The 12,093-nt window shown below is 48.6% G+C and overlaps 1 protein-coding gene and 1 pseudogene across 2 annotated transcripts; both read left to right on the plus strand.

Moving 5' to 3' along the window:
- The first annotated feature begins 659 nt into the window (after positions 1–659).
- LOC125541139 (GDSL esterase/lipase At1g28570-like) lies at positions 660–2,348 on the plus strand (annotated as a pseudogene). Its single transcript, XR_015615031.1, has 3 exons — positions 660–1,004; positions 1,124–1,366; positions 1,443–2,348. The product of XR_015615031.1 is annotated as a GDSL esterase/lipase At1g28570-like (transcript).
- A 2,978-nt stretch (positions 2,349–5,326) lies between these two features.
- LOC147984088 (uncharacterized) lies at positions 5,327–12,093 on the plus strand. Its single transcript, XM_087543369.1, has 2 exons — positions 5,327–5,692; positions 6,801–12,093. The coding sequence occupies exon 2, from the start codon at positions 9,603–9,605 to the stop codon at positions 11,763–11,765; it is 2,163 nt and encodes a 720-aa protein (XP_087399495.1). The 5' UTR covers positions 5,327–5,692; positions 6,801–9,602; the 3' UTR covers positions 11,766–12,093.

A 12,093-nucleotide genomic window follows, 5' to 3' on the forward strand; every position in this document is an offset into this window, starting at 1 on the left:
CATGGTCATCATCTACTTTTTCTCCTCTCAACCGGATACTTTGTGATTAACATTAGACGTGTCACTCCAGTATCATGTCCGCGGACCACGTCCGGACACAAAAACGGATATATGCCGAAGATATTTGCAGGACGGCGTTGGAGATGCACTTAGTTGTTTTTGGAACTATAGTCCTTGTATACTACTCCCTCCCTTTTATATAATTCTGTTTAAAAAATTAATATAGACAGATTTTAGAGTAGTGCACATTGAAATATCTAAAAAGGCTTTTATTTAGGAGCGGAGGAAGTATTTCCTAGGTTATGGTAGATGAGCTTTCAGTCATGGTTGTCACAAACTTTTGTGTAGTACGGAGTATTATACAGAGTTAAAGAATGTTTTGGCTGACTTATATGTACAAATACGCCCATGAAGTCCGTGTTCGATTTGACATGTCAACCAACAGCATTCTCCCCTATAGCCGTCATACCTCAAGAAGTCAAGAGTCAATGACTCCATTTTGTACAGTAGTGCAAGCTTGCACAAAGTCAACTTCACCGTCGATCAATCTAATTCCTTGAATTAAAAGCTGGTTATATACTTCACCGTCGATTAAAAAATGCTAGAGGCGTACTTGGCCTGTCAGCCAAGCCTTGCCTAATCATACAAGAGCTAGGCAGCTGCGTATCAGTGAGTCTAGCTCGAGACTTAAACCATTACTTTCCATTCATCCACCACAACAATGGCGGTGGCGTCGACTCTCCCTGGGCAGCTCGTGGTGGCGGCCGCTCTTCTTGCGCTGTCCGTGGCCATCACGGCGTCGGCGTCGGCGTCCCCTGCGCCTGCGAACCGGAGCAGCTGCTACAAGCATCTATTCAGCTTCGGCGACTCTCTGATCGACACCGGCAACTCAATCGTCAACTTTACTCCGCCGCCCCCCGTCCTAAAGCTGCCCTACGGCGAGACCTTCTTTGGCCGCCCCACCGGCCGCTGGTCCGATGGCCGCCTCGTCGTGGACTTCATCGGTAAGTGCACTCATATTTTTTAATAATATAGAAGGGATTTCTCATTAACGAAACCCAAGTAGAAATCTGGTGACATCTTAGTAAGTCCATACATGATGCATGATAATTGGTACGCGCAGTGGAGAGGCTGGGGTTCCCGTACTGGCCGGCGTACCTGCAGGCGGCTGCCGGGAAGTCGCCGGCGGAGGAGTTCCGATACGGCGCCAATTTCGCGGTGACGGCCGCCACGGCGTTGAGCCAGGATTTCTTCATTAAGAAGAACCTCAGCGTTAACCTTCGTCCCCGGATCCCCCTTTACTCCTTGGGCGTCCAGATCGGCTGGTTCAAGAAAGTGCTTGCCGCGCTCGGCACCACGGACCAAGGTAACGTGTAGCTACAAAATCGGTGGCATGCGTGGCGCCATGGCTACCCAAACGCACTGACCATGGACGCATGCAGAGAGGAAGGAGGTGATGGAGAGCTCGCTGTTCCTGGTGGGAGAGATCGGCGTCAACGACTACCACCACCCCTTCGTGCAGAACAAGACGCTCGAATGGGTCAGGCCCCTCGTGCCTCAGGTCATCAGCTCCATCGCTCTCTCCATCGAGGCTCTGATCGATCTCGGCGCCAAGACCATATACGTGTCGGGCATCTTCCCGCTGGGGTGCACCCCGCAGTACCTCGCACTCTTCCCCGGCGACGACCGCGACCCTACCACGGGCTGCCTCTGGTGGCTCAACGACCTCATCCTCGTCCACAACCACATGTTGCAAGCCAAGCTCGGCGAGCTCCGCCGCGGCCACCCGGCGTGTCTATCACCTATGTCGACTCTTACCAAAATGTCCTCGGCCTCATCACCAAGCCGGCGGAGAACGGATTCGGCGTGGAAACGGTGCTGGAGGCATGCTACCCTCTCTTGAGCCTTGGGCCGGCGGCGGTGCCGTGCTCGGACCCGTTGAGGTACGTGTCATTCGACGGCCTGCACATGACCGAGGCAGCGTACAAGATCATGGCCAGCGGGCTGCTCGACGGCCCGTTTGCCACGCCACCCATCATGTCGACATGCAACCACATCTGCTAGACCTGCGTGCGTGCACCCTAAAAAAACCTGCGCGCGTGCGCTCTGAAAAAACCCTGCGCGCGCTTCGTCTCGTCCTTCTTCACTTGTGGTATTAACTCATTTTTATCTTTTTTTAGGGAAACTCATTTTTATCTAGCATGTTATTGTAGTTAGTTGTTTCGTTTTAGTTTATCTATGTTGGCTTGGGTTTCAGTTTATGTGTTGTTGGTGTTTGTTTTTCATTTGTATATTCTGTTTGGCTGTTGTTCAAGATTGTATTTGTTTTAAGAGAAGGGTGAAGTTGATTGTTGCGTGGTTGTGGTGTTTTTGTACGTTTTGACACTGATGTCAGCCGGTGATGGCTGTGCGATCGATCCCTTAAGAGCCCTTATTCCACGTTTCAATCATGGAATTGCTGCTACAACACTCCCATGGGCTGGCCAGTGAGACTCTCACTCGCTCAGCTTGGCTTCGTGCTCCGCTCGCATAGCTTTTTTTTTCCGGCTTGCTTCATTGCTAGCTTAGAAAAAAATGACAAACATATTTATACTCGAAAAGTATGTTAAATAAAAATATGTTCAAGAATTTTAAAATATTCATGGATTTTAAAAATTGTTGTGAAGTGATAAACTAAAATAATAATTTTTTAAATATTCATGCATTCCAAGCAATATTCGTGAATTTGGAAAGAGGTTCACAAATTTTAGAAAATCATGTTCATGAACTAGCTACAAAACTTTTCGAAGATGCATTTATTGAAATGTAATAAAACAATACCGAATATTAATTTGACGGTCTGACTTGAAATGTTTTTTCATTAGAAAATAAATTTAATTTATTTAAAAATTCTCAAACCGTTAAGTTGCAAAAACATTAGGACGCAGTAATAGTTTACCGGTTGAACAAATGGCGTTGACTTTTAGCTGACATATGGGCTAAACTGTCTTGAGATAGAGCTGACATATGAGCTCCACATGTCATAATGTCTAACGTACCGGTCAAACAAGCGGTGTTGACTTTCAGCACCACATCAACGCTTACATGCAGGCCATCCCTGTCATAATCGGGTTTAAAATGGCTGAACTGGTAGCATAATAGAAATGGTAGTTTTTCCCACAAATTAGACTCAAAGTGGTAGTTTTTTTTAAGTTTGTAAAGTGGTGGTTTTTTGTCACGATTGGTCGAATCGTGGTAGTTTGTTTAAATACTCATTCTACAGCTACATGTTTCTGAGTATTTAATAAAAAGCGTTTCCCCCCGCTTTAGATTATAAAACAAAGTCCAACCGATACAACCAGCTTGCTGGGGCCGCAGCACAAACAAGCCCAAAAAAAAAGGAGAGAAAGAAAAAAAAACAAATGCCGACGCCGGCAGCTCAACTAAGCAAAGATGGCCGACATCCGCTGCACCCACCGAAGAAGAACCACCGCCCGCCAAGCACTCCAAAGCCTCGCGTACCAAGCAACATCTTCAGGAAAAAATGCGACGACAACGCCGCTGCTGCCCGGACAAGTCCTAGGGTTTCCCCCGGTACGTGGATGGCAGTGGGGAAGGGGGTATCACCGATGCCCGAACAAGCCGCCAGAGATTTCTCCCGCCCGAAGCCACCACCGCCACCTCAGACAATCGGAAGCGCACCGCCCAACAAGCCGCCCACCAGCCTGTGCCACCACGGATATCGCACCATCTTCACCGTTTCACTGAGGCCACCAACACGAGGCCTGGAGGTAGGACGAGAAGACATCGGGCACGGAGGCAACCGCACCGCAGCCGACAGGAGGGAACAACCTCCACCGCCCGCGGAGCCGACCGGACATGGCAACAGGGACTTGCCGGGCCACCACCGGCCCGGACGAACCCCAACGGGTCCGGACAGTCCCTGCAGCCACGTTGCAGCACGCCGGCCGCCAGAGCCACCACCACCGCAGCCACGACTCCCTCGTCCCACCACCAGGGAGCCATGTCGTCGCGCACCAGACTGCAGGCCCGCCCCAGCCCAGATGGGGCCCGAAAGGGTCCAGATCTGGGCTGAGCGGGCGCCACCGGCCAGCCGCCCACCGCGCCGCCCCGCAGCCAACGGCTACGCCGCCGCGTCGAGGGCACCCGAGGCCCGCAGGACGCCGCCGCCGAGCCTCACCGCCGCAAGCCGAGCAGCACCGCCGCCGGGGAGGAGGGAGCCCCGACTCTCCCTCCCGGCACGCGGGGAAGGGACGTCCGCCGCCGCCGGCGCCCACCCGGACACGCCGGAGGCCGCAGCCGGCGGCGGCGAAGGGGGATGAGGAAGGAGGAGGACCGAGACGGGGGGAGGGCAGGGGGGCGCTCCGCCGCCTCGGGGGCGGCAGGAGCGCCGGGGGAGGGCGAGGGGGAGGGCAGAGGAGGGGGAGGCGGGGGGCGCGCGCGAGGCGGCCGGCGGCGGCGGGAGGAGGCGAGGGAGGCCGGCGGCGGCGGGGCGGAACCCTAGCGCTGGTCGCGGGAGGCGAGCCCTTCTTCTTATCGTTTCTGAGTATTTCCACAACAACGCATAGAGAATCGTCTCGTTCTATACAGTAGTGCAAGCTTGCACAAAGTCAACTGCGATGTCGATCAATATAATTCCTTAAATTAAAAACCTGGTTATAAACTCCATTTGCCACCAGTTCCTTATCCAGCCGGCCAGATTTAAAAATGCTAGAGGTTTCAGTTAGCCAGTCAAACAAGCTTTGCTTCATCATACTAGAGTAGTAGAGTGTAACGCCCGGATAATTAAGCTACAGTAATCCTCTGCTAATGATGCCACATCACCACGACTACTGTTGTTACTCGCGTTGTTTCAAAACCGATTCAAATTCAATTTTCAAATGCAAGTCAAATAATTAAATTTTTCAGAAGGTAAAATAAAAATGTTGGTTTTATTGTAAATAATCACTAAGGAATTTTAAAATAAGAACAAAAATCGGTTGAGGTAATTAGGTGCTCCTGACCTATTTAAAACAGGACCAAAACAGCCCCATATAGCTCATTTCTATTAAAAATAAAATCCTGCGAAGTCTTTTAAATATAAAACCTTTTTTGCAGACCAAGTATAGTACCTAGTATTTTTGGGCCAAATTTCTTATTTAACTAAAGTCATTTGGTCTTACAAATAGATCTCTAACAGAGTAAAAAAAAGGATTAAAGAAAGAGAGGCAATATGTAACATAACACTGTGCACTCGGCCTGCTCGCTATAGGAGCCGGCCCAGCCCAGCCGACATCTCCTTCTACCTCCTGTTCACCCTCGCGCCGTGGACGCAGGGCGTGCGTCCGTGACCAGGATCGCCACACGCCGTCCATCCGTTGCTTCCTGGCGTTTACTAGACCCCCTCGCTCGTTCCCGCAAACCCTAGCCCACCGTTTTCCCCTCTCCATCCCTCGTTCTCTCCCTCTGCACCTCGCCGACGCTGCCGTCGCCGTGCACCGCTCGATCCCGCGGCACTGGCACCCCCGAGCGCCGAGACCTTGACTACGACGTGCGCCGTGCACTGCTTCTTCCTCATGGACCACCAGCTGGAGCCGGGAAGCTCTCCTCCGCCGGATTGCCTCGCTCCACCACCGTCGGCATCGCCACTACCGCCGCCTCGACCCGCAACTTCGGCGCCCCCCGACCTCTCCAAGCACGCCCCGACCTCACTGTGAGCCCCCCCGACCGATTCCCCTCCTTTCCCCCTCGTATCCATCGCCGTAGACGTCGCACATCACAACGGCCAGACTCACTGGAGCTCGTGCTCACAGCCGTTGAGCGCGCCCTGACCGTCTCACGCTTGCGCCGCCCGCGCCGGCAGCCCCCTCCCTGCGCGCGCACCTCGAGCCGCCGGCCCGCGCGTGGCCGTCCCTCCCGCTGCTGCCCCGCTAACTGCTGTTGCCGCTTCCACCCGCGCCTCGCCTCGCCGTGCTTCCTGCTGCTTGTCGCCGCCCGTTGCTGCGTGCGCTCGCAGCTGCTCCCACCTGCTTGCTACTGCTGCTGTTGATTCGCTGCTACCGCTACTGCTCTCTGCTCCTTGCCGCTACTGCTCCCTCCTCCTCCTTGTAGCGCTGTTGCTTTGCTGCTACTACTGCCTACTCTGGTTACTGCTCTGTAGTACTCATGCCGCTGCTACTGCTGATGGCCGTGGCCACGGCCATGGTCGTGTGTGTGTTCGTGTGTATGCACGGCTGTGCCACGGCCGGCCCTTATTTTTTTTATTAGGCTAGGCTTAATTAGTAGTACTAGTTTAGTGCTAAGTTAGTCTAGTAGTAGATGACATGTAGGCCTCCATTAAATAAGTTAGGTTTATTTATTTGTTTAGGTAAATAGTCTAACATGTGGGCCACATCTACCCTTTTGACTAGTCAAGTTGACTTGGTCAATTCAGATTAAGCTAGATATAATAATTTTAGAAAATCTAGAAAATTGTTTAAAAACTTTAAAAATTAATATAAAATAAACCGTAGTTCGGATCAAAAAACTTTGTACATGAAAGTTGCTCAGAACGACGAGATGAATCCGGATACGTAGCCCGTTCGTCCGCCACACATCCCTAGCATAGTGAACATGCAACTTTTTCCCTCCGGTTCATCTGTCCAAAAACGCGAAACTTCGGGGATACTTTCCCGGATGTTTCCCCACTTCGACGGTATCATCTAATACCGCGTTAGGGCATACCTAGCACCGCGTATTACCTCGTTATGCTTTGGGATGCTTTGATTGCTCTGTTATTTATTGTGTTCCCCCTCCGTTACTTCTTTCCGGTATACCCTGAGGCTGCCGACGACCCCCAGTTTGACTACGGTGTTGATGACACGTCCTTTTTGCCAGAGCAACCAGGCAAGCCCCCCCTGTGATCATCCCGATATCGCCCATTCCATTCTCTCATGCTTGCATTAGATTTTGCTACTGTTATTGTTTGCTCCTATTCTGATGCATAGCCTGCTTTTGTATCTGCTGTTGTACCTTATCTGTTTATCCTAAACTGCTTAGTATAGGTTGGTTAGTGATCCATCAGTGACCCCTACTTGTCCTTGTTGCCCCTGCTTCATCATCGACGACTCGATCTACGTGATCGAAGACCAGGCCCCGACACCGCACATCACTTCCCCTTAGTTGCTCGACACTACTGGGTTACTATCGAGTACTGAGGGTGGACCTCTTCAGCACTTTTAATGTTAACCCTGTAGTGTAGTCATTCGGTCGTGGTCATCGAGGGTGATTTCCTCCTTAACCACTTCCGATACGACTCTGTCGTGCAACCCCTCAAGTGTGAACATCGGGGGTGATTCCTCTTACGTTCACCTTGATGATTACATCTAGTGGAATTCATCGGGGGTGATTCCTCGGGTTTTCCCCTTGATGTTTGGACACACGGATACTTGTACTTTACCACTGTTACTTGGAAAGACAGGTCGACCCTGAGGGGTACCCGCGCGAGCTTAATTGCGAGTGATGTGGAGTCGGGCGGACCTGGAAGGTGCCCGCGAGATAATTACGAGGCGTGGCCGGGCATTCCTAGCCCTTGCCGCAAGTCCTCGAGACGGGGCAACGGGGTCACCTCTTTCGTGAGTCTCTGCTTGTTACCGCGCGTTCCTAATCCACTACGATTTGGATATTTGATCCGAGGGGCCTCTGGCCTGATAGCACTAACCATCACGTGGGCATAGTATGAGCGTTCTGCGTCGTATACATCAGCCGAAGCTTAATAGACATCAGTGAAAGTGCAACTATCCCTAGGTGGTTTTGGTAATTCACAACAACATATAGCTCATTGGGCTAATGCTATTCCAAGATGATTATTTCAGGAAAGCTCAATGATTGGCATGGCATGGATGTGAAAGTGGAACCCTCAAAATGCTAAGGACAAAGGATTGGCTCAAGCTCAAAAGCTCAAGACTCTTCATTTCATATTTTAGCGATCCAAGATCACATTGAGTCTTCAGGAAAAGCCAATACTATTAAGGAGGGATGAGGTGTTGCTTAATGAGCCTCTTGCTTCATGTGCTTAGTGATATGCTCCAAAAACCCTCAACTACTTTCCCATATCCACATATGACCTTAACCCTAAGCCAAACTCGGTCCTACCGATTCTTCCTATCCGGCGCCACCGAGTTTCACTTGTCATTAGCCACTGCCAAACCCTAGCAATTCGGTCCTACCGATAGGGATCTCGGTCTCACCGAGATGGGGTTGCAAACTCTCTGTTTCCCTTTCGTAACTTTTCGGTCCCACCGAAAGAGCGAATCGGTCCCACCGAGATTGCAATGTAAACTCAGTGTTTCCCCTTTGTAACTTTTCGGTCTCACCGAGTTCCACTCGGTCTCACCGAAAGAGCAAATCGGTCCCACCGAGTTTGCCTGACCAACTCTCTGGTTAGCTAATTACCAAATTCGGTCTCACCGAGTTTGTGTAATCGGTCTCACCGAGATTACGTTATGCCCAAACCCTAACCATATCGGTCCTACCGAGTTGCACGTCAGTCCCACCGAAAATCACTAACGGTCACTAGGTTTACATTTTCGGTCCGACCGAGTTTATTGATTCGGTCCCACCGAGATTGGAAAACTGTGTAACGGTTGGATTTTATGTGGAGGCTATATATACCCCTCCATCTTCTTCTCATTCAATGAGAGAGCCATCAGAACACACACACCATTTCAACTCATATGTTCTGAGAGAGAACCACCTACTCATGTGTTGAGATCAAGACATTCCATTCCTACCATATGAATCTTGATCTCTAGCCTTCCCAAGTTGCTTTCCACTCAAACCCTCTTTCCACCAAATCCAAATCCTATGAGAGAGAGTTGAGTGTTGGGGAGACTATCATTTGAAGCACAAGAGCAAGGAGTTCATTATCTACACATCATTTGTTACTTCTTGGAGAGTGGTGTCTCCTAGATTGGCTAGGTGTCACTTGGGAGCCTCCGACAAAATTGTGGAGTTGAACCAAGGAGTTTGTAAGGGCAAAGAGATCGCCTACTTCGTGAAGATCTACCGCTAGTGAGGCAAGTCCTGTGTGGGCGATGGCCATGGTGGGATAGACAAGGTTGCTTCTTCGTGGACCCTTTGTGGGTGGTTGCTTCTTCGTGGACCCTTCATGGGTGGAGCCCTGTGTGGACTCGCGCAACCGTTACCCTTGGGTGGAGCCCTGTGTGGACTCGCGCAACCGTTACCCTTCGTGGGTTGAAGTCTCCATCAACGTGGATGTAGGATAGCACCACCTATCCGAACCACGGGAAAAACATCCATGTCTCCAATAGCGTTTGAATTCTTCAAACCCTTCCCCTTACATTCTCGCAAGTTGCATGCTTTACTTTCCGCTGCCTATATACTCTTTGCATGCTTGCTTGAATTATGTGATGATTGCTTGACTTGTCCTAAATTAGCTAAAATCTGCCAAGAACTAAAATTGAGAAAAGGTTAAGTTTTTTCTTTTATTTGGTCAAGTAGTCTAATCACCCCCCTCTAGACATACTTTCGATCCTATAAGTGGTATTAGAGCCTTGGTCTCCATTTGCTTGATCTCCATAGCTTTTGGTGGTCATAGCCTTAGTTTCACAACCTAGGAGAGTATGGCGTCTAGCGAGGGAAATTATCACCGTAGAGGTCCTTACTTTGATGGTACTAATTTTGCTAGTTGGAAGCATAAAATGAAAATGCATATTCTTGGACATAACCCCGCCGTTTGGGCTATTGTGTGTGTTGGTTTGCAAGGTGACTTCTTTGATGGGAGAGAACCGAACCGTGAAGCTACCGCGAATGAGTTAAAGATGTTGCAATACAATGTTCAAGCTTGTGATATTCTCTTCAATGGATTGTGCCCCGAAGAATTCAACAAAATCAGCCGTCTTGAGAATGCAAAGGAAATTTGGGACACCTTGATTGATATGCACGAAGGTACCGACTCCGTCAAGGAATCCAAGTTGGATGTGCTTCAAAGCCAACTTGACAAGTTCAAGATGAAGGATGGTGAAGGTGTCGCTGAAATGTACTCTAGGCTTGCTCTCATCACAAATGAGATTGCCGGCTTAGGAAGTGAAGAGATGACCGACAAATTCATCATCAAGAGGATTCTAAGAGCCTTGGATGGAAAATATGATACTGTGTGCACATTGATCCAAATGATGCCCAATTACAAAGATCTCAAGCCAACAGAGGTGATTGGAAGAATTGTTGCTCATGAGATGTCACTTAAGGATAAAGAGGAACTTCACAACAAATCAAGTGGTGCCTATAAAGCCTCATGTGAAGCCCCTACATCATCAAGTGAGAAACAAGACTTCAATGAAGAATTGAGCTTAATGGTGAAGAACTTCAACAAGTTCTACAAGAGTAGAAGCAAAGATAGAAGCTCCAAGTCAAGGTCCTACAATGACAAAAGATCTTCTAGTCGAGAGCGAAACTGTTACAATTGTGGAAGACCCGGACACTATTCCAATGAGTGTACGGCTCCCTACAAGAGAAGAGAAGATTCTCCAAAAAGAAGAAGCAAAGGATCACCACCAAGAGAGAGAAGGAGTAGAGATGATCGTTATGAACGAAGATACTCACGGAGAAGTAAGGATTCGGAAAGGAAGGAAAAATCATCAAGGAGCTACACAAGAATAAGACATCAAGCTCATGTTGGTGAATGGGTATCCGGCTCCGACTCCGACAGCCACTCCGAGAGAAGTTATCACTCCGACTCCGAAGATACTCAAGATGAAGGTGTTGCCGGTCTAGCACTTGTGTCAACCAACTCCTACGACATATTTGACTCACCAAATGAAGGAATTGGAAGATGCTTCATGGCCAAAGGTCCTAAAGTAACACACCCCGAGTATGTTGATTTCAATAGTGATGAAGATGACTTGTTAGGTGATGATTTGCTTGGTGACAACTCTAGTAATGAATACTATGATGAAATGTCATTTAAACATGCTAATCAAGATAAAACAAATGACAATGATAAGGAGAATATTGAGGCCCTAACTAAAGAACTAAACACTCTTAAGTTAGCTCATGAAACCATCTTCGAAGATCATCGAGAACTTTTAAGAGCTCATGAGAAATTACGCTTTGAGAAGCTCAATCTTGAGCAAGAGCATGAGTTCTTAAAAGCAATCAATGATGATCTCCGCAAGAAAAGTTCTTCTTACATTGCCAAGCGTTTACTCTTATCTACTTACATGCCTCAAGTCAAGTCTAGCAACAAGAAAGATTCTTCCTCTAGCAGTAACAATGATAATGTTAAATCCAATATTGTTGCTTCTAGTAGTTCTCTTGGTTCCACTAATGATTCTCTTAGCCAAGTTACACTTGAGCAAGAAAATAGCTTATTGAAGGGAATTATAGAGAAAGGAGTGTACAAAAGCCTTGCCGGGAGTAAGCAATTCGAGGAAATTGTGCGCAAGCAAGGAATGCACCGGAAGAATCAAGGTATTGGTTTTGAACGAAAGTTCAATGCCAATGGAGTTGAGTGGGAAGAAGATCAATACCCCAAGACAAAGTTTGTCCCTCAACAAGAAAAGTATGCTTCTTTCAAGGGAACACAAGCTCAAGATGATCTTCCACCACAAGACTATGAGCAAAAAGGCAAGGACAAGCTTCAAGAGGAAATTGATGCATTTGAAGAAGCTCCTAAGACCTTAGTCAAGTGGATCCCCAAGACTACTTCAAGTTCCACTTCATCAAGTACAACTACAACTCCAAGGATTCCCATCAAGATGATGTGGATCCAAAAGAAGAAGAACTAGAGAGTTCTTGAGGGTGACTCCGCCAACATATTTCACTCTTATCATTCTGGCAAGAACAAGTGCAATCAACTTCCACATCTTGCACTAGTTCAAGGAGTCACAAACCCTCTTGTTGGTAAGACAAGGGACAAGGTAACCTAAAAGTTTTCATGGACATCATCTTTTGTGTGCATCACTCTATGTCTATGGATATCCTTGCTTGTTCCTTGTGGAACTAACCCATGTAGGTATTGAAAGTGCAATTCACTCGAATGGATAGCTCCAAGAGATCTACATCAACATTGAGCATCCACATCGTCAACATCTACATGAAGTCATCATCGACAAA

Source organism: Triticum urartu, chromosome 2A (genome assembly GCF_056163025.1).
Source record: "Triticum urartu cultivar PI428250 chromosome 2A, HENAU_Tu73, whole genome shotgun sequence".
In the NCBI taxonomy this organism is placed as follows: Eukaryota; Viridiplantae; Streptophyta; class Magnoliopsida; order Poales; family Poaceae; genus Triticum; species Triticum urartu.